Below are 19,508 nucleotides of genomic sequence, written 5' to 3' on the forward strand. Positions count from 1 at the left end.
CAAAATTATACATGGTACATGCACAAAGCATACAAGAAAATTGTACACAAATTTCAATAATTGTGATCTGCATAGCAAAAGTTATGTGCCACACTGGCCAGTCCAACGTCTTCTAGAGCTTCAGATAAAACATCAAATGTAAACTTGTTTGCTGCCCTCCCCTTCCACTCTTGCAGCACATACAACATCTTTAGATGTTCAGGCTTGCTCGAACCCACTCCACCAATTGTACTCTGTATTACATTATAGGATAGACCAAGGCGTATTCCTAGATCCATATACTTCGAGCAAGCTGCCTGAGAAATATCTAGGAGAGTTTGATCATTGATATCGCCATCTCGAAGGAACAATCTTCTTTTCGACCGAACAGACACAGTTTCTGAGATAATTGAATCGGTAGAGTCTTGCCTCTTGTGCTTTCGATTCAAGAATGCTGGTTGTGCTGTATTTGGTATCGGATTAGAATATGTATTGAACATTTGAACATCGGCCTCTGGGGTCGAAGGTGGTGTAAGATCTGCAGGAAACATGAATGAGAAGTGTACATGTATAACCATCAAATTGAATTACCTGGTTGAAATTCATTTGTACTCCTCTGTACTGTATCAGTGAGAAAAGGCTGTAGCCAATAAAATAAATATAAAAATAAATACAGATAATAAAATTTACCTTATGCAAATTGTAGCTTGCCAAGTTTTTCCGATCACCATTCATCTGACTGAACTTCAGCTTCCCTAAAAATTGGCCATCTTCCATTGGAAGACGTAATTGATCGCTTAGTTTTAGCGCAAAATCGAATCGAACAGCAAAGTCCTCTCCAGTGAAGTCAACTACAGTTGTACGATCAAGACTTTCACCCACCTCCTGATTTGCTGTAAAATTACCTTGTATATTTATTCCTAGCTCACCAACTTGTAAGGAAACACCTTTCGAGTCTTCACCGACTAGCCATGGATAGTTGCTCAATCTTTTCAAAGGCTCGCCAAATTTATACACACACACAGCCAGTCCAAAAGATAAGTCTCTTAGAGGAGGGGTCATGAATGCTTGCCATTTGACTGATAAGGATCTTGCACGGCCAGTAAGATGCTTGTAAACGTACGATGCTCCCAGGCCAAACTTTTGCAAAGTTTCTACACTAACGTTCCAAACAAAATTATACAAGCTGAAGTGAGCTGTCTTAAATAAAATGACAGTTACTCCATTCACTGCAGTAATTTCGTAGTATTGATTTTCAGCAAGCTTCCATTTCAACTGTCCATTACCAGTGTTGTTGTGTGGAGCATGGTAAAGCTGTATACTGGCAGCAGGAAATAGTTGCTTGATTTCTCTGAAGTGTGGAACAGGTACTGATACTCTTACTGGACGGTTGAACAGTAGACCGTGTGGTTCCACACCAAGGCATGCTGTAGCTGGACTAAGCTCTGAGTTTGCTATAGCATAGGGTGGATCAGTATAGTAAACTGTTGCATCGACCCTTGTAGGTGAGGCTACACTATTTGGAAGGAATTCAATTCTGAGGCCTTCGATTTCTTGTATTTCGAGAAGATTGTATTCGTTGGGCAAAGCGACAATAGATTTCGAGGGATAAGGTATTGAAGCGAGAACTGCAAACAAGCTGAAGTGTGTGGTGGTAAACATTACACAGTCCTTGAACATTTTAGGTGTTTCAGACAAAGATAGTTCAGTCCAGTTTGGATAAAGATTCATCCCTGTATCACTACAGAGAGGCACAATGCGTTGTTGCTGAGCAGTGTCCATTGGCTTAGTGCAATGACTGAGAACTATGATTGCAGACTTGTCTTGAGGAAACTTGATTCCATGAGGGGAAATTCTTACTACTGGTGATATCAGGAGCTCATTAGATGAAACTTTAGGATAAAGAGACAAATCTTTGACAGTGTCTATCGTAATTTCGAAATCGCATCCATCGGGGAGGTATACCTGGCACAAATTGGACAGCTGAACAGCTTCAGAATAGCCAGCAGGTAGACAACCATGTCCAAACAGTGGCCACTCTTCCTCCACAGAACCAACTGAGTCTATATCACTGAATGAACTAGCACTGCATTGACTGCTACTTCTTTGCCGAGACTCGTACCCACTGTCAGTTGATGCCTGGTTGTGCAGTGCATATCTCCTAAAGTCAGGGTGTTTCTTATCAAGATTTGGGATAGATCGTGGAGTTACTTTGAAGAATTGACGCAATCCTTTTATACCGTCCCTACAGATATTCTTAGGTACATTCCGGATTGGATTATTCAGCAGGCGAATTTTTGTAAGTTTGGGGAGAGCTAGCAGCGATGGATTGAGCTCAGTGATTGCATTTCCAGAAAGATTCAGCTCTGTTAATTCGAGTAATTCACACAAATTGAGTGGGAGACTATTCAATTGATTTCTTGAGAGGTCAATACTTCGTAAGCAGGACGGCCATGGAGTGTCCTCTGCAATATGTGACAGGCCACACTCCACAGCAATCAGTGTGTGTAATTGAGTTAAGCCAGTGCAAAGGATCTTTAGTGTGGTGCTTTCTGTAATGCTGTAGCTGATGTCCAGATGATTGATGTAGCTAGTTTGTGCTCCACATTGAATGAAGATGTCATAAATTGTGTTGGGGGCTGTCAAATCAATATGACGCAGTCTCAATGGAGGGTTGTTCTTGAGACCAGGAGATGTCTGGTTACGAACTGAGCGCTGCAACTTCTTGTTTGGTGATGTGGGGGAACTTTCTCCCAACTCTCTACACAGTCTTGGTGAGCTGGACATAGAGACTACTGTGTCCTACAGCAAGTAATACCTTGTAGCTTGCAAATTGAATCATAAGCCAATTGCATTCATATGTTTTGTGAGAGCTATTGTAAACAGTAAACAAGCAACCGCAGCATCTAATAGCAGCCCCACCCCTCTTTGTCTTATTGCTGAATGGGCATCTTTGATCTGTGGGCCCTGATAAAACCTGTGAAGCACCTGTCACTTAGTATAGCCATGTCTCAACAAGGAGCAGCCCTGCAAGGATACAACAACGAGCTCATCAAATGTAAGAAGTCTATATAATCATTAGCTCTCTAATCAGTCTAGCTCTCTATAGAACTCTTCTCCACCATTCACCCCCCCCCCCCCACCCCCACCCACCATGCCCACATGTACGTCCCATGCCCCAGGTATAGAGGACCTCTGCTCCAAGCGTGACGAGCTACAGAAGCAGATCTTGGTAGAGGAGGAGGAGAAACAAAGAGTCCAAAATGACCTTCGTATTCTCACTGAGAGGCTGGCTCAGATCAACGAGGGATTAGCGCAGAAGATTGCTATGAGGAACGATTATGACAGGACCATTTCAGAGACGGAGAATGCTTACAAAAAGGTATGTAGTTGTAATGTACAGCTGTATGCCAATTTCAGTTATTCTCTGTGGGACGGCTTGCTTACACACCCACACACCCACCCACCCACACGCGCCCACTGTACACACACACACACACATGATACAGATTCTCGAGAGTTCTCAATCGCTGTTACAAGTACTCAAGAAAGAATCAACACAGTTGAAAGATAAATCAACTTCTGAGATGCCAAGATCTAGAACTAAACAAAGCACAAAATAGAAACTGCTAGTTTCAATACAAAAACTCTAAATGCAAGTTATTGTTTATTATCTCTTTTCTGTATGTACTTGTCGTATATCAGTTTGGCACTGACCACATCCTCCACAGCCATTCCTATGAGGGGGAATACCCGTGTTTACAATGTTCATTCAATACTGTTAATAACATACCTACGCTCTTGAAGACAATGAACTTTTTGCCACACCCTGGTACTGTTGGTAGTGTCTTTGTTCCTGCGATGATCTCACCCAGCTCAGCATAGATCTCAGCCTGTAATGGTGCATGGGGATTGAAGTAACTAGGCAGTGATCTCAACCATACCTGAGGGATGATGATGTCTCCTGACTCCTTGAGGGCCCCCTCTCTCGTATCCGCAATCACAACAGAGCTATGAATCAGTTCATCATCTAGCTCTCTACGATCTGGCTTCACTGCTCCAATACCTGCATCATGGCACAGACTGAAGTGAATGCGTGTGTTTAATTAATATAGATCTACAACATCAATTTATGCCACAATTGCTATTAGGAATATAAGATGTACTGACTGCAAATGACTGCTCCAGATTTACACCATTTCCCGTACAAGACAGGCTCCGTTGGCATGGTAACTGTTACTATGACATCAGCATCTCTGACGGCCTCCTCCAGTGAGTCACACACCTCCACCCCCTCAACTCCCACCTCCCTCACACACTGCTCAGCATGTGATCTGTTTCTGCCCCAGAGAATGACTCTGGTGTAGGAGATGGTCTCAGTGAGGGCCTCCAAGTGACTCCGGGCCTGAACTCCACTACCTACTATGCACAGAGTCTTGGGAGGCCGACTGGTTAGAGTCTGTGGGGATAATTAATTTTTATGGGATGTGTTTAACTTTACAACATACAACGTTAATTGACAATTCAGTTAACACAGTAGTCCGTAATCCCTCACCTTGATGGCGCAGGCAGTGGCTGCAGCAGTCCTCATGTCACTGACCACAACACCATCCATTATCTGTGGAGGAACGGACACACACACAATAACACACATCTAGGTAAGCATTTCCTTACAGCACTCAGAGCTCCATTCCTAGGGTCGAAGAGAAGCACCACACCTTGCAATGCTGGAAGACCACAATTGCTCATATTGTCAGGATAGAAGCTGAGCACCTTCACACCCAGGCTATCCACAGAGGAGCAGTAACCAGGCATGGATAACAGACACCTGCACAATATGGGAAGGGGACGATCAATAACCTGTAATGTAAACTTGAAAACCTCAGGCTGATGAGTATATACAGACAAAAATTAATAATTTCCTCAATCAACTTTTTATGTACCCTGAATGATCTTGTACGTTAGTTGTTGTCCTCAGAGGTTGCACTACTCTCCCAGTGGAGAACCATTGGAAGGCAGGTCTCATAGCCTCCATCAGATCTGTCATGCTCACCAACCCACGCACCTCAGGCCCAGAGATGTACAGAGGGGGACCGGGACTAGACATTCTCTCTCTGCATGTGTGGAATAGTTTCAGTGGATACAGCTACACACACACATACACACATGTATGTACAGCTAGTAGGATGCTTATATTAGTTATGCCTATACCTTATTTATCTCCACAAGTCGGATTCTTCCACAATGAACAAAGGAAGGATCTAGGAATTGATTGTTGAGCCCCTCCCATTTATCATTGACATAATTGGGCTTTGAATATTAATTGCACACACACACAAACAAAAGTTATTGTTTATTGTCTCTTTTCTGTATGTACTTGTCATATATCAGTTTGGCACTGACCACATCCTCCACAGCCATTCCTATGAGGGGGAATACCCGTGTTAACAGTGTTCATTCAATTACTTGAATTAGTTACACACCTACGCTCTTGAAGACAATGAACTTTTTGCCACACCCTGGTACTGTTGGTAGTGTCTTTGTTCCTGCGATGATCTCACCCAGCTCAGCATAGATCTCAGCCTGTAATGGTGGGGATTGAAGTAACTAGGCAGTGATCTTAACCATACCTGAGGGATGATGATGTCTCCTGACTCCTTGAGGGCCCCCTCTCTCGTATCCACAATCACAACAGAGTTGTGCATCAGTTCATCATCCAGCTCTCTACGATCTGGTCGGCTGGCTCCAACACCTAGTACGCACATACAGCCATTATAGAACACATACAGTATAAAGATATTTCTTACTGCAAATGACTGCTCCAGGTTTACACCATTTCCCGTACAAGACAGGTTCTTTTGGCATGGTAACTGTTACTATGACATCAGCATCTCTGACGGCCTCCTCCAGTGAGTCACACACCTCCACCCCCTCAACTCCCACCTCCCTCACACACTGCTCAGCATGTGATCTGTTTCTCCCCCAGAGAATGACTCTGGTGTAGGAGATGGTCTCAGTGAGGGCCTCCAAGTGACTCCGGGCCTGAACTCCACTACCTACTATGCACAGAGTCTTGGGAGGAGTAGTCAAGGTCAGTACCTGCAAGAATATAGGGTAAATTAAATATATACACTATAGGAATATTACCTTGATAGCACAAGCAGATGCAGCAGCAGTCCTTATATCTGTCACTACAACGCCATCAATCATCTAACAAGTTGTAAAATTATATACTAATAAATAGTTTAATAGTGCCTTAAATTAAGGCTTAATAGTAGCAGATGACCTACCGCTCGCATGGAACCAGTGGTGGAGTCTAACAGCAATACAATGCCCTGAAGGTTTTGAATATTGTGTATGCTCATATTCTCAGGAAAGTATGTGAGCAACTTGACAGCTAAACTCTCTGCATCAGAGCTGTAGGCAACCATAGACAGCAAACGTCTGTGAAGGACAAATAGTTTATTGAACGTACTCGGACTAAATTTGAACTAAATTTGGATAGCAATATACAAGCAATGTGTGGTCACGTCTGGTTGTGGAATGATTGTCGTACCCATTTTGATCTTGATTATTGACTTGGAATTGTGTTGTTGTCCTCAGAGGTTGCACTACTCTCCCAGTGGAGAACCATTGGAAGGCAGGTCTCATAGCCTCCATCAGATCTGTCATGCTCACCAACCCACGCACCTCAGGCCCAGAGATGTACAGAGGAGGACTAGACATTCTCTCTCCGTCTAGGTTTGTCTAAAATGTAGTTGATTAGTTAACGATCTTTACCAATTCACTCCTGTTCTAATAAAGAGACAGTTTGGGGAAAATTGAGAATACTAATTACAGTCATTTCCTAATAAGGTCAAGAAGGTCATTTCCGTCTACATTTTCTTTAGTACTATATAGTGAAGTCAATTTATTTTTTTCTCGACAGAAGTTTGGCCCTGTAGACTGACCAGAGTCCAGGGTTATAGCCACAAATACTGATCTACAATCACCGCAGCTCCAATAACCTTAACCCAAGAGAAGAAAGAAAGAATGCCTGAGGTCCATGAGCTAATCCTTGGCCCAGTATCCTGCCATTGCTGGAATGGAGACAGATCCAGTGAGTATATTGTGTTCAGATGACTGTAGGCACCAAATCCACAGTGTATGTCATCATCTCCTTCGTGTAAAGTTTCTGTACGTGTATTCAATCGAAGTAAATACTGTAAAATGGAAAGATGATGGTATTTCAGTATCTTGTTTCACTGTTTCCTCTCTCCCAGAGTTTGCGATGTCCCCTAACAACAACGAGGTCCACATCTACTCTAAGAAGGGGCCCAAGTGGGAGGTGGAGTCCGTCCTCACAGAGGTAGGCACACCTCTAGCTCTAATGTAAACGTGTGTATCACTGTGACCCCTCCCCCCCGGCACAGCATGGTCAGAGAGTCACTGGGATGGACTGGGCCCCAGAGAGCAATAGGCTTGTTACCTGTGCGGCCGTAAGTCAACTGTTAGTCTTTTATTTATAATCATTACAAAAGCCCTCACCATGCTGTATATCTCCACACTCACCATGCTGTATATCTCCACACTCACCATGCTGTATATCTCCACACTCACCATGCTGTATATCTCCACACTCACCATGCTGTATATCTCCACACTCACCATGCTGTATATCTCCACACTCACCATGCTGTATATCTCCACACTCACCATGCTGTATATCTCCACACTCACCATGCTGTATATCTCCACACTCACCATGCTGTATATCTCCACACTCACCATGCTGTATATCTCCACACTCACCATGCTGTATATCTCCACACTCATCATGCTGTATATCTCCACACTCACCATGCTGTATATCTCCACACTCACCATGCTGTATATCTCCACACTCACCATGCTGTATATCTCCACACTCACCATGCTGTATATCTCCACACTCACCATGCTGTATATCTCCACACTCACCATGCTGTATATCTCCACACTCACCATGCTGTATATCTCCACACTCACCATGCTGTATATCTCCACACTCACCATGCTGTATATCTCCACACTCACCATGCTGTATATCTCCACACTCACCATGCTGTATATCTCCACACTCACCATGCTGTATATCTCCACACTCACCATGCTGTATATCTCCACACTCACCATGCTGTATATCTCCACACCAGGATCGTAATGCTTACGTGTGGAGTCCTGACAGCTCTGGATGGAAGCCATCCCTCGTCATTCTGAGGATCAACAGAGCAGCCACCATTGTCAAATGGTCACCAAAGGGTAAGAAATGTGCTGTGTTGTGTGTTTCTTCATAACAATTATGTTTTTCTTGTACAGAGAACAAGTTTGCCGTGGGAAGCAGCGCACGCCTAATCTCCATCTGCTACTTTGAGGAGGAGAATGATTGGTGAATATTGGCTGAGTCTTATTATGTAGTTTAGGTGGTTTCCCCTTGTGTTGGACAGTTTCATATTCATGTGTGTGTATGACATGTATATAGCTAATGCTGTGTGTTTGTGTGTAGGTGGGTGAGTAAGCACATCAAGAAGCCTCTCCGCTCCACCGTCCTCAGCCTGGACTGGCATCCCAACAACTACCTCCTGGCGGCAGGGAGCTGTGACTTCAAGGCACGGTACGTCCTCTACACTGAGGTGACAGTGTCTCATCCAGGCTGCCTCTGGACCCTTAAAAAACTATTCACATTTTGTAGAATCAGAAGTGGCCGAAATATTCAACTACGCTTTTACACACACACACACACCCACACACACACACACACACACACACACACACCACACACACACAGAGTTTTCTCGGCGTATGTGAAGGAGATTGAGGGGAAGCCTGAGCCCACTCCCTGGGGCAAGAAGATGCCATTTGGAGCCATTATGGCCGAGTATGCCAACGGTGGTGGTGGCTGGGTCCATTGTGTGTGCTTCTCTCCCTCGGGGAACAAGCTGGCCTGGGTGGGTCATGACTCGAGCATCTCTGTCGTCAACAAAGCTGAGGACCAGTGAGTGAAGCACATAATTATATTCTTATCTCAGCAGTGGGACAATAGCATACTGTGCTAGGCTTGCTTGATGGGAAATGGTCTGATTAGTACAATAGTTTTTGCAAAGAAAAAGAATTTCACATGATCTATTATTCTTGCTTGTTTATGGATTACCCCCCTCCCCTCCAGAGTGGTGACAGTGAAGCACAACAACCTGCCCTACCTTGCTTCTCTCTGGGTGAATGAGAACAGCCTGGTGTGTGCCGGCTATGACTATTACCCTGTCCTCTGGAGTCATGACGACGCTGGCAAGCTCACCTACATCAACAAACTAGATGCTGCTGAGAAGAAACAGGCTGGACGTGTCAGGTATGGTGGGGTCGATTGCATTTTATACTTTTGTTATGAGAGCATTGTCACTTTTTGTCTTGCCGAATTGTAATAGAGCATCTATAGATTAAGCATATCTCGTATAAGAGTGAGTCTCTTGTAGGCCACAATTACAATCGATTAGCTACTGTTTTTTGTGATACCATGTTAAGTGTATCAATTTCAGAATGCATTATTTTTAGTGAATAGAAAATTCGTTTTCCCCAATTAATGATGTGCTCTCCTCTCCCTGTGCAGTGCTATGGACAAGTTCCGTGACTTGGACAAGCGTGCTCAGTCTGGAACAGCAGACACCTCGGTACTGTCCACTCATCAGAATGCCATCACTCAGATCTTCCCTATGACGGGACCTAGGGACAGCCTCACTGCTTTCTCTACCACTGGTGTGGATGGGAAACTTGTCATATGGAACTGCAAGTCCATTGAGTCCCAGATTGCTGGTATCAAGTTTTGAGCAAACGGCTGAACTGAACTGAGACAGAGACAGTTAGTAGGAGCATAGCTAGCGTAGGTTGGTTGTAGTGACTTTTCAACTGATGAATTTGTGCAAAAACTTTTGTTGATTAATAAATTGATCGTCAATGTAATAAGCTACAAATGATATGTTTCCTAGAATGATAGTGCATCTTATGAGGAAGGTAGCTAGCTAGTAGCTATAGCTCTCTACACGAGCCTAGGTGGTCTACATAAGCCACCATGTCGAACCAGACCACCCTGTTCAGCGCATGGGGAGCTAGCAAGTCCACAGGCCCCAAGCCTCAGCCACAAGACCACCCTCCTCCCACTGACCCATTTGACCAGTTTGAAGACGACCTCACTGAGGCCGACCTGGAGGAGCTGTGTAAAGTAGAGGAGCAAGTCAGTACCCCTACAGCTACTGGAGGGAGCTTTCATGTGGGTCCATCACACGCACTTCTCAACTCGTCCATCATCGAAGCCGGTATCCCAGGATTTGACGAAGATGCTGGTCAATTATGGATCTATCCGACTAACTATCCTCTACGCGATTACCAGTACAACATTGTACACAAGGCATTGTTCACAAACACTCTAGTGTGCCTGCCAACTGGACTGGGGAAGACTTTTATCGCTGCCGTAGTGATGTACAACTTCTATCGATGGTACCCTAATGGCAAGATAGTGTTCCTGGCTCCCACTAAGCCTCTAGTAACACAACAGATTGAGGCTTGTCACAGCATTGTGGGCATTCCACAGAGTCACACTGCAGAGATGACAGGTACCTAGGTCTGATGTGTGTGTATAGTACTTGTATGTGTATGAAATTACTACTGTACATTTATAGTGTACTTTTATAATTATTATGCATGACAAGCAGCGTTGTGTTGCCTTGGCAATTTACAATGGACAAAAATCTCTAAGTTCACAGCGTTTTGTAATGGTATACAGCAGGATAACCCCCCCCCCCCCCCCCCCCACTGTAGGTCAGTTGGCCCCCAAGACTCGAGTGTCCCTATGGAGAGACAAGAGAGTGTTCTTCCTCACTCCTCAGGTCATGCAGAATGACCTGGCTAAAGGCACTTGTCCGGCAATAGATGTCTGTTGTCTGGTGTTTGATGAGGCACACAAGGCACTTGGCAACCACGCCTACTGTCATGTAAGGTGGAGTGTGAGGGGCGCATATTATAAGTACAAGATCTAAATTTTGAGAATTTTGAGTGATATTATTATTTTTTGTTTCTATTGCAGGTTGTGAAGGAGCTGAGTGCATCTCGAGTGAGGTTTAGAGTGCTTGCTCTCAGTGCCACTCCTGGGAATGACCTCAAGGTGAGGGCAATAAGACTGTCCCTATTAGGTGTGTGTAGATATGGTTGTGGAGTGGTTGGCAGCCAGAACTCCTTACTGTACAGGGGTGGTTGCAGTTGAACATCTTTCAACAGCCATTAACTTTAGTACCGTTGATCCAATGTCAAACATTTTATTATTTTCTGAAAGCTTAAAAAGAGACCTTTCAAATGATGTGTTTCAATCCAAAATTTCATCTGGACCCTAATTTGTCATTTTTCGGCCTCGGACCATGGGCTATTATTCATGGTATCGCCAAATTGGCAAATGCATTTATCTCTCAAATATGAACTTTGATGACACCATTTGAAAGGTCTCTTTCTAAGCTTTTAGAAAATCAGAAAATCATTGAAATTGGATCCACGGAATTTAAGTTATGGCAGCTGAAAGAGTCCCCGAGCCATGATTAAACAGAGGGGGGGGTTGTAGTTGAACATCTTTCAACAGCCATAATTTTAGTACCGTTAATCCAGTGTCAACAATTTTCTGATTTTCTGAAAGCTTAGAAAGAGACCTTTCAAATGATGCGTTTCAATACAATTTTGTTGGGGCCCAAATATAATCCATATAATCTGCCATTTGGCCGAAATTGGCAAGTTCTGTCATCTCCCCTGTCCCATGCAGGCAGTTCAGCAGGTGGTGAGCAACCTGCAGATCGGGCACATTGAGTTACGCTCTGAGGAATCAGTGGACACACAGCGCTACGTCAACGAGAGGAGTGTGGACAAGATCGTCGTGTCACTGGAAGGAGAGATACTTGAACTCAAGAGGAGCTTTGCCGAGGTGGGTAGGGATGTGCTCTGTGTGTTACATACCATATTGTTAAGTTTGTGCATCTCTAATTGTGGCAGCTTCTAGTGATACACCTGTTAGGAAATTTATCTCTCAAAGCTCACCACATTACACATTAGATGGGACTTATAGTACACTGTGTGATGACTGATTGTCCTTGCCGGCAGATCTTGAGTTGTGTGCTGGGTCGGCTGGTTCGCTATGGAGTATTCTATCAGGCATCTCCCGACAGAATAGCAAAGTTCCAACTGTTGCAGGGCAGGGAAAAGTTCAGAGCAGCTGGCACACCATCTGGAGCAACAGTGAGTCTGTGGCAGCCAGAACAGTTACATGAAAGCTTAAAGTATGTTAATTAACTACCCAAATTTACAACTACCCTTACACACACACACACACCCACATACACACACACACACACCCACACACCCACAACTTGCAGGCTGGTGCAGTGGAGGGTGACTTTGCTCTGGCTATATCGCTCTACCACGCCTACGAGCTCCTCTTGCAACACGGGATGAGATCATTCTACCAGTACCTTGCCAACACATTCATCGCGGGAGGAGGGTTCCAATCACGATCCAAGCGTGATATTATACGGAGCAGCCAGTTCAGAACCATCATGGACACACTGAAGGATCGTGTAACAGCTAGCAAGACTCCACCCACTAATGGACCTAGCTTCCTACGTAGAGATGGCAGTGGGAAGGTTGAGAGTGGGAGAGGGTTCTTCTACAGTCATCCCAAGCTCAACCGGCTGGAGGAGGTGGTTCTAGAGCACTTCAGGTGAGCTTTAGACCACAGGCACTGGCCCAAAGTCATTGCTTCCTTCACCGTACAGACAATGCCAGAGTGACCCGGACCTTCGTACACGAGTGATGATATTCTCCCAATACCGAGAAAGTGTGGAGGAGATTGCTGAGATGCTCACATTCCATGCCCCACTCATAAAGGTCATGACCTTTGTTGGCCACGCCTCTGGTAAATCCTCCAGCAAGGGGCTATCACAGCGTCAACAGACTGAGGTGTGTGTGTAGTGTGGGTGGTGTGGGTGGCTGTGCACTTGGTTAGTAGTTTTGCTGTCAGGCTATCAGTTGCTAAATAGACACTTAATCAACTGTTACATGTACAGTGGTACTAGTGTGTGGTCTTACTGCAAGGTTGTGGTATAGTTTTATGTAGCATGCTCTTGTGAGATATATTTTCTGCTACTGTAAATAATTTTATTATTATTAAGCACCGGAGAGCTAATAATATTGCTCCTGCCGATGAATCATTCCTCTTCCCTCACACACACAGGTTGTTCGGAGGTTTCGTGAGGGAGGTTACAACACGCTAGTGGCCACGTGTGTGGGAGAGGAGGGACTGGACATCGGAGACGTTGACCTTATTGTCTGTTTTGATGCCCCCAAGAGCCCAATCCGATTGGTTCAAAGAATGGGCCGTACCGGACGTAAGCGAAAGGGTCGTATTGTGATGATACTGGCAGAGGGAAAAGAGGACCAAGGCTATAACAAGAGCCAGTCCAACAAGAAGAGCATTCATCGAGCTATCACTAATGGCTGCAAGACTCTCACCTTCTATCATCTCTGTCACAGAATGGTACCCAAGCACATACATCCTGAGGTGAGTGGGCGGGAGGTGTATTGATGTTTTCCCATTTTTTGATAGCTAAATTTGATTGCCGAGATTGTCTGGTTTCAAGTGTACATACACACAATACACATTACTGTACTGTAGACTTTACTTGGTGGTGATGGAGGTTCTGTACGTCTGTCGGTTTTATAGTTGTACCAATTGTGTAGCGCCTGTATGATATAGCCACTGGACTTTGAATAAATACCACTGGACTTGCAATGTACTCCCTCTCCCTCTGTTTGCTGCAGGTACACAAGTTACACTTGAGTGTGGGAGAGTTCGTTAGATCAAAGAGTGATATCGCCACCACAAAGGCCAAGTCAATCTCAAACCAAGGAAGCTCCATGAAGATTCGATCAAATGGCAAGAAACTCAAGAAAGGAAGTTACCTTAGTAGCAAGGAACTAAGCTGTTGGAGTGAGGGGCTTTCCCTAACTGATAAAGAATTCACAGTCGTCAAGAAATCTGTTAAGAGCTGCTTCACACCCTCGCCACTGCTCAGCCTCTCTAGGCCACACCCTTCAAACCAAGGCCACAATGCTTCACTGAACACCTCACGAACCACGGCTACCTTCACGCTCGGCCTGGACAAGTGGATTGACCATCAAACTTCACAAATGTCTCACAAAATCGTCGGCCCTTCCTCTACATCGCAAAAGTTTGTGTCTATTTTGGAATTCAGTGATTTGCTTCGTACCAATAAAGACATGGGACATAGCTACGACATGGAGATGGAGGGGTACTTGAACAGAGATGACATCAAGACAAGCTCAACTAAGATCATTACTACTAATGAGAGACACAGCAGTTCCCCAAATGACTCCCCTCCACCCGTTAGGAAGAAGCGGAAAAAACACCAGAGAATAATTGATTCTGACAATGAAGATGAAGACTTTAAGACTGTACATAAACACGGTACCACTCTCGAAGGGCAGCCCTCATCAGACAAATCTCTTTCTAAATCAAACGCTTCAAAGTCTACATGTAACACTTTTACTTGTGAGGAAACGTCTACAGTGTTGGGAGAACAGCCACATGAACCTTCACCCTCTACAAGCAGGATATCACTGACAGTGTCTGGGCATGTTGTACCCACTGCACCCACGGAGGATGACTTGGACTGGATAGATGAACTAGAGCCTTCACAAATCATCACCAGCGCTAATAACTCAGTTAAAATGTGTTCCTACTTTGAGGCCGAAAGCTCGAGCATGTACTTCAATGAAGAAGATTTTGATTTCGATACACCTAGATTTGTACCCAGTACCAGCAAGAAGCTGCCACCCAGGAAGTGCAGTACACCCGCCTCGCTGTTTAAAGCTCCTTCATCAGCTGTTCGGAAAACTCCTCTTAGTAGCAAGAAAAAAGGCCTAGATCTATTTGGTAATAATTTGTCAGCTCGTGCAATATTCGATGACTTCAGTAGTTCTTGCCAAGATACCAAGCCTGATACGGAACAGGGACATGATGTGATTGTGTTATCGGACTCGGACAGTGGAGATGTACAAATGATAGAGGAATCTGATTTTGAAGAGCAAATTGAAACTGAAATTACCTCAAATGAAAAAGCTAACTCAGTCCCCAGATCTCCCTCCACTCCTCCTAATACACGTTTGAATGCGGACACTTCCAACGAGGACAGCTTCTTGAATATGGTGAGGAAATGCCGTAAGCGACCAATGAACACTCGACATGCTTTCTTCCAAAGCCCCGATACCGTGTCTCCAGGTAACAAGAGGAACCATCCAGCTGCTGTGAGCAATACTACTCCAGTTAATAGCCGATGCAAAAAGAAACAAAGAGTGATGTTTGATTGCGAGTCAAGTGAAGACGAATTTGACATGCGAAATCGGAAACTATCAAAATGGAGAACAACAAAAAATGAAGTAGCTACTAAAGATGGAGTTAGTGATTTTGTTGAGGAGGAAGCAGAAGTGTCTGATGATGGTCGCCCACACAACACTGACTCTGAGCAGCTGTCCGATGATTATGACTGGGAAGACAGCTTCATCAACGATAACTCTATGCTCACACAGTTATCTCCTTCACAAAGAACTGTTAGAACTCCTAAAAAGAAAATAACAAAATCAGAGGCAAATTCGAATAATCTCTATCTACGATCGCTCATGAGCCCTGAGGACCATATGTTTGCCGGCAGTCGCAGAGGGTGTGGTAGCAAGTATCGCATGGTGTTCAGTCAGCGTCACGAACTATTGAACCATTACATCAACAAGGCTGGGTTCAAAGTACGCAAAAACCGTGAGAAACAAAGTGGAAATCGTACATTTGTTGATGATGATTTATTCGAGGCTGATGATAGTGGTAGTGAGGCTGAAGAGGTGTATGGTTGTGTGGAGGATGGGGAGATGGAGGGATCCACTGAGACCAGTGACAAGGCCGAGGGTGGTGGGAGGAGACTGAGAGCTGCTCTTCTGTCTGATGACTCTGAGCCGTTGTTTGGAGAGGAACTGTCTTGTGTGGGGAGGAGTGAGGTGGAGGGATGTACTGGTGATGGCTCTCGTGAGGTTGTCATCAGCCCAAGCTTATTGGTGAGTCAGTACTGTACAGTAGTGTAGTTAACGATAAACAGATAGTTGTGGTGTATTTTAGCCGGTGTTGGTGTATTTTAGCAAATTCTTTTGCTGTGAATTTATTGACTGTATTTATTTCTTGCAGGCGGCTGTCAAGGTGGGGCCCACTGCAGCTTGCTACTCTCTGGGAATGGACGACTGGATTGACTGGAAGAAATTCACTGACTGAACATTCCATATACTGTACATTGTGTATCGCGTTCGAACATTCCATACTTAATCATATTCATCTCTACAATACAAGTCATTGTTGGGTTTGTGTTTGCTAATGAATTCTTCTCATACATGTGGTCAAATTGTGAATTGTGTGGGCGTAGCTAGTTAAGTGCTGAGCTAAAGAAAGACAGTATTAAAATCAGCTATATTATTGACAGTTAAATAATTAAGATGTTGACATCTACAGTACTGAGGACACCTAATGCCTTTCTTTGGAACTGTCTTATGGTCTTGACAAGTAAATCATGCGCAGAGATATATAGTATATCCAGTTAATTGTCTCATTTAATAGTTTCTCTCTCATCTGCTGCAGTTGCAATCACATGCAATCACATGCTGTGAGTCTACCTTTGAGTGGAGCTGCTCTACCCCTGTCAATGATGTCGCCTTCTTTCCTGACATCCCAACGGATGTGTCTGATCCTGTCATCAGTAATGTAGGAACAGTACAAACATCCCCAGGACAGCTCTACATTTACCCTGTACCACAAGAACTCAGTCATCTTTGCACAATACTTCTATGTAACGGACTGTAAAATCAGAATACAAATAGTATACGGTTTATTTTACTGACAGGGTAATGTACACGCATGCGCATACAAGGTATACCAGACCGTAATCAATTATGGGAATCGTTTCATTGATGACAATCGACGGTGGCAATCGATTGCAGGAATCGATTCCTCTATGACAGCTGGGAATGCAACCGACAATCAGAATCGAACTCTACAATCGATTCCTACGATCGATTCCAATAATCGATGGTGGCAATCCATTCCTGCAATCGATTCCTCTATGGCAATCGATGGTGTGAATCGATTCCAATGATTGATTACTTTAAAGGAAATCGATAATCGCCATCAACAATCGGAATCAAACTCTAGTATTGTCCACTATGGCATTCCATAAAGAGTGGAGCATGTAAACTTATATTTGTTGCAACAATTAGATCTAACTGCACTGTGTTTTAGCTGGTCATCTGTACAAAGTTGTCATCTCAAGTTAGAGAGCTGTCCACCATTACAGTCTACCTTTTGCTCTCACTGTCTGTGCTGTGCACTATCAATGCCATGGGTATGCAAAAGACAGTTATAAATCTGTGTAGTCAAATCAACTAACTAGCTATAGACTAATTAATGTGTAAATAATAATACTCTCCTTACATGTGGTCTGCAGGTCAGAGCCTAACTACTCAGCCAGAGACAGAGGCCCCAACTACTCAGTCCACAACACAGGGCCCAACTACTCAGCCAGAGACAGAGGCCCCAACTACTCAGTCCACAACACAGGGCCCAACTACTCAGCCAGAGATGAAGATCCCAACTACTCAGCCCACAACACAGGTCTTAACTACTCAGCCAGAGACGGAGGTCCCAACTACTCAGCCCACAACGCAGAGCCCCACAACTCCGCCAGAAGACCAAACTACTGCAGCAGGTACTGGACAATTTGCTAGAGATACAGAGATAGCTGGTCCGTTGGTTGGTGGTGTGGTTGGTGTACTACTGTTGGTGCTGATTGTTGCATTGGTGGTGGGTTTGGTTGTGTATATTCTTACAAGGAGGAGATTCACTAATAAATGGACACCTGAGGTTGTATCTGAACGTCAGCTTGCAGAGGGCAGTCAGAGAGGCGTAATCAGTAATGGTATCCAGAGTGCTGAGACTGGTGAGTGTGTGCATGCTTGTATAGATATTAAATGATTTTTCTACGAATGCCTCAGTATACAGTCTTTGTTATCTCTGCATAGTGAAAGTTGTGAAGTTGTTTATTTAACCAGCCATACAAAACCTGTCCTACTCCAAACACACACATGCACACAAACATTATAGATTATGAAGTTATTGAGCTGGACTCTCCAAGGCAACCAACCGAAACTATTACCCAAAATCCATCGTACATGCCCAACACAGATGCATCCATCAACTACGAGGGAGAGATGTATTCTTACATTGATCCCAAACATGTACGCATTCTAAGAAATCCAATTGTCAGTCTAGATGAGATGCAAGTAGCCACTTTAAGCAACATTGCTACTGCTGACAATATTTGTTATGGGTCAGCTATTCCACGAGATCATTCTGACCAAGTGACAACTTCTGAAAATGTTGCTTATGGCTCAACTGTTCGATAAGACTCAAGCCCAATATCATAGATTTTATATTTGCATGATTATCAGTACATGTATACTTAATGTACTCATGAGACTGTTGCTAAAGTTGCTGTCAGTGAAATAACCATACAATGTTGCCAAAATTGCATAGATCAAAGCATGCATGAGGGTGGAGCATGCATGTGTTCTTGTAAACTTATTTCCTGCAACAATTTAAACTGCACAGTGTATGAACTTCTTTAGCTTGTCTGTTAGTTAATTGTCATCCCAAGTTAGAGAGATGTCCACCATTACAGTTTACCTTTTGCTCTCATTGCCTGTGCTGTGCACTATCAATAGGCAAGGTATGTGTAAGACAGTATTATAAAACCTGTGTCGTTAAATTAACTGCATGCTGTTCTATAAATACGTATAGATTCTACCTTGCCTTGTGGTCTGCAGGTCAGAGCTGCCTTGATGGGTTTCCTTCAGTCACCGACAACATCTGTACATCATCATCATCATGTCCCTTCCAGGGGGACACTAGGAACCAGCAACTACGACTTCCCTTCCATGAGGATTACTTGTAATGGGATGCTAGTGGGATTGTCTGTAGCAGGAGAGACTCGAAATGGAGGAGATTATCCTATTCTGCAGATTTGGAGACCCACTGGCCCTATGTCTAATGACTATGAGAGCATCAGTGAATACACATTCCCAAACGTTGGATGCACTCAGCAACCTAACAATGTCTGGCAGTGTACAGTCAGTCCATCCATTGACGTTGAGGTGGGAGACATCATTGGAATCAATCTCCCTCGAAATCATACGAACTTTGCAGCATTTATAATTTACTTCACACCCCCATCATCTTCTACCAGCTACATACTAGGCAGTACAACAGCCTCAACATTCTCTCAGTACCTGGATCTACTACTGCCAGTGCTCAACCAGTGCTTACTCTGGACATTCAGGAACAAGGTATTAATAATTATATTGATGATTTAGATTTTATG

At 44.1% G+C, this 19,508-nt stretch overlaps 7 protein-coding genes across 7 annotated transcripts; 4 read left to right on the plus strand and 3 right to left on the minus strand.

The window, feature by feature from the left end:
- Positions 1-53: 53 nt before the first annotated feature.
- On the minus strand, positions 54-2,867 carry LOC135351514 (uncharacterized). The gene is made up of 3 exons (XM_064550519.1): positions 670-2,867; positions 571-619; positions 54-517 (listed from the first exon to the last, which is right to left on the minus strand). The coding sequence occupies exons 1-3, from the start codon at positions 2,764-2,766 to the stop codon at positions 54-56; spliced, it is 2,610 nt and encodes an 869-aa protein (XP_064406589.1). The 5' UTR covers positions 2,767-2,867.
- Positions 2,868-2,901: 34 nt separating this feature from the next.
- LOC135351519 (microtubule nucleation factor SSNA1-like) lies at positions 2,902-3,705 on the plus strand. Its single transcript, XM_064550524.1, has 3 exons — positions 2,902-3,037; positions 3,162-3,361; positions 3,489-3,705. Exons 1-3 carry the CDS (start codon positions 2,923-2,925, stop codon positions 3,600-3,602), a joined length of 429 nt encoding a protein of 142 aa, XP_064406594.1. The 5' UTR covers positions 2,902-2,922; the 3' UTR covers positions 3,603-3,705.
- On the minus strand, positions 3,540-5,330 carry LOC135351517 (ketimine reductase mu-crystallin-like). The gene is made up of 8 exons (XM_064550522.1): positions 5,191-5,330; positions 4,923-5,093; positions 4,654-4,807; positions 4,535-4,597; positions 4,150-4,438; positions 3,924-4,045; positions 3,773-3,872; positions 3,540-3,716 (listed from the first exon to the last, which is right to left on the minus strand). The coding sequence occupies exons 2-8, from the start codon at positions 5,084-5,086 to the stop codon at positions 3,640-3,642; spliced, it is 969 nt and encodes a 322-aa protein (XP_064406592.1). The 5' UTR covers positions 5,087-5,093; positions 5,191-5,330; the 3' UTR covers positions 3,540-3,639.
- LOC135351516 (ketimine reductase mu-crystallin-like) lies at positions 5,297-6,767 on the minus strand. Its single transcript, XM_064550521.1, has 7 exons — positions 6,536-6,767; positions 6,270-6,423; positions 6,127-6,189; positions 5,787-6,078; positions 5,610-5,731; positions 5,463-5,562; positions 5,297-5,402 (listed from the first exon to the last, which is right to left on the minus strand). The coding sequence occupies exons 1-7, from the start codon at positions 6,703-6,705 to the stop codon at positions 5,326-5,328; spliced, it is 978 nt and encodes a 325-aa protein (XP_064406591.1). The 5' UTR covers positions 6,706-6,767; the 3' UTR covers positions 5,297-5,325.
- Positions 6,768-6,832: 65 nt separating this feature from the next.
- LOC135351515 (actin-related protein 2/3 complex subunit 1A-A-like) lies at positions 6,833-9,929 on the plus strand. The gene is made up of 9 exons (XM_064550520.1): positions 6,833-7,078; positions 7,242-7,327; positions 7,392-7,457; positions 8,154-8,259; positions 8,317-8,386; positions 8,504-8,611; positions 8,786-8,992; positions 9,164-9,343; positions 9,602-9,929. Exons 1-9 carry the CDS (start codon positions 7,012-7,014, stop codon positions 9,816-9,818), a joined length of 1,107 nt encoding a protein of 368 aa, XP_064406590.1. The 5' UTR covers positions 6,833-7,011; the 3' UTR covers positions 9,819-9,929.
- Positions 9,930-9,961: 32 nt separating this feature from the next.
- Positions 9,962-16,471, plus strand: LOC135351513 (Fanconi anemia group M protein-like). Its single transcript, XM_064550517.1, has 10 exons — positions 9,962-10,601; positions 10,807-10,979; positions 11,072-11,149; positions 11,792-11,950; positions 12,127-12,261; positions 12,399-12,742; positions 12,798-12,981; positions 13,256-13,582; positions 13,843-16,143; positions 16,271-16,471. Exons 1-10 carry the CDS (start codon positions 10,061-10,063, stop codon positions 16,352-16,354), a joined length of 4,326 nt encoding a protein of 1,441 aa, XP_064406587.1. The 5' UTR covers positions 9,962-10,060; the 3' UTR covers positions 16,355-16,471.
- LOC135351518 (uncharacterized) lies at positions 16,470-18,646 on the plus strand. Its single transcript, XM_064550523.1, has 4 exons — positions 16,470-16,639; positions 16,715-17,474; positions 17,577-18,068; positions 18,233-18,646. The coding sequence occupies exons 2-4, from the start codon at positions 17,471-17,473 to the stop codon at positions 18,532-18,534; spliced, it is 798 nt and encodes a 265-aa protein (XP_064406593.1). The 5' UTR covers positions 16,470-16,639; positions 16,715-17,470; the 3' UTR covers positions 18,535-18,646.
- The last annotated feature ends 862 nt before the right edge of the window (positions 18,647-19,508 follow it).

Source organism: Halichondria panicea, chromosome 17 (genome assembly GCF_963675165.1).
Source record: "Halichondria panicea chromosome 17, odHalPani1.1, whole genome shotgun sequence".
NCBI lineage: Eukaryota > Metazoa > Porifera > Demospongiae > Suberitida > Halichondriidae > Halichondria > Halichondria panicea.

Bases quoted from the DNA above. Each gene is read 5' to 3' on its own strand.
- LOC135351513 (XM_064550517.1), top strand. From the start codon at position 10,061: ATGTCGAACCAGACCACCCTGTTCAGCGCATGGGGAGCTAGCAAGTCC. The intron at 11,150-11,791 runs GTGAGGGCAATA...TGTCCCATGCAG, and splicing joins CTCCTGGGAATGACCTCAAG to GCAGTTCAGCAGGTGGTGAG. The intron at 13,583-13,842 runs GTGAGTGGGCGG...TGTTTGCTGCAG, and splicing joins CCAAGCACATACATCCTGAG to GTACACAAGTTACACTTGAG.
- LOC135351517 (XM_064550522.1), bottom strand. From the start codon at position 5,086: ATGTCTAGTCCCGGTCCCCCTCTGTACATCTCTGGGCCTGAGGTGCGT. The intron at 3,873-3,923 runs GTATGGTTGAGA...GCACCATTACAG, and splicing joins GAGACATCATCATCCCTCAG to GCTGAGATCTATGCTGAGCT. The intron at 3,717-3,772 runs GTATGTTATTAA...TCCCCCTCATAG, and splicing joins CATTGTCTTCAAGAGCGTAG to GAATGGCTGTGGAGGATGTG.
- LOC135351519 (XM_064550524.1), top strand. From the start codon at position 2,923: ATGGGCATCTTTGATCTGTGGGCCCTGATAAAACCTGTGAAGCACCTG. The intron at 3,038-3,161 runs GTAAGAAGTCTA...CCCATGCCCCAG, and splicing joins CAACAACGAGCTCATCAAAT to GTATAGAGGACCTCTGCTCC. The intron at 3,362-3,488 runs GTATGTAGTTGT...CACATGATACAG, and splicing joins CGGAGAATGCTTACAAAAAG to ATTCTCGAGAGTTCTCAATC.
- LOC135351515 (XM_064550520.1), top strand. From the start codon at position 7,012: ATGCCTGAGGTCCATGAGCTAATCCTTGGCCCAGTATCCTGCCATTGC. The intron at 7,328-7,391 runs GTAGGCACACCT...CCCCCGGCACAG, and splicing joins TGGAGTCCGTCCTCACAGAG to CATGGTCAGAGAGTCACTGG. The intron at 7,458-8,153 runs GTAAGTCAACTG...TCTCCACACCAG, and splicing joins GGCTTGTTACCTGTGCGGCC to GATCGTAATGCTTACGTGTG.
- LOC135351514 (XM_064550519.1), bottom strand. From the start codon at position 2,766: ATGTCCAGCTCACCAAGACTGTGTAGAGAGTTGGGAGAAAGTTCCCCC. The intron at 620-669 runs GTAAATTTTATT...TATTGGCTACAG, and splicing joins CAAGCTACAATTTGCATAAG to CCTTTTCTCACTGATACAGT. The intron at 518-570 runs GTAATTCAATTT...TGTTTCCTGCAG, and splicing joins TACAAATGAATTTCAACCAG to ATCTTACACCACCTTCGACC.
- LOC135351516 (XM_064550521.1), bottom strand. From the start codon at position 6,705: ATGTCTAGTCCTCCTCTGTACATCTCTGGGCCTGAGGTGCGTGGGTTG. The intron at 6,079-6,126 runs GTAATATTCCTA...ATATTCTTGCAG, and splicing joins CATCTGCTTGTGCTATCAAG to GTACTGACCTTGACTACTCC. The intron at 5,563-5,609 runs GTATGGTTAAGA...CCACCATTACAG, and splicing joins GAGACATCATCATCCCTCAG to GCTGAGATCTATGCTGAGCT.
- LOC135351518 (XM_064550523.1), top strand. The intron at 18,069-18,232 runs GTGAGTGTGTGC...CAAACATTATAG, and splicing joins TATCCAGAGTGCTGAGACTG to ATTATGAAGTTATTGAGCTG.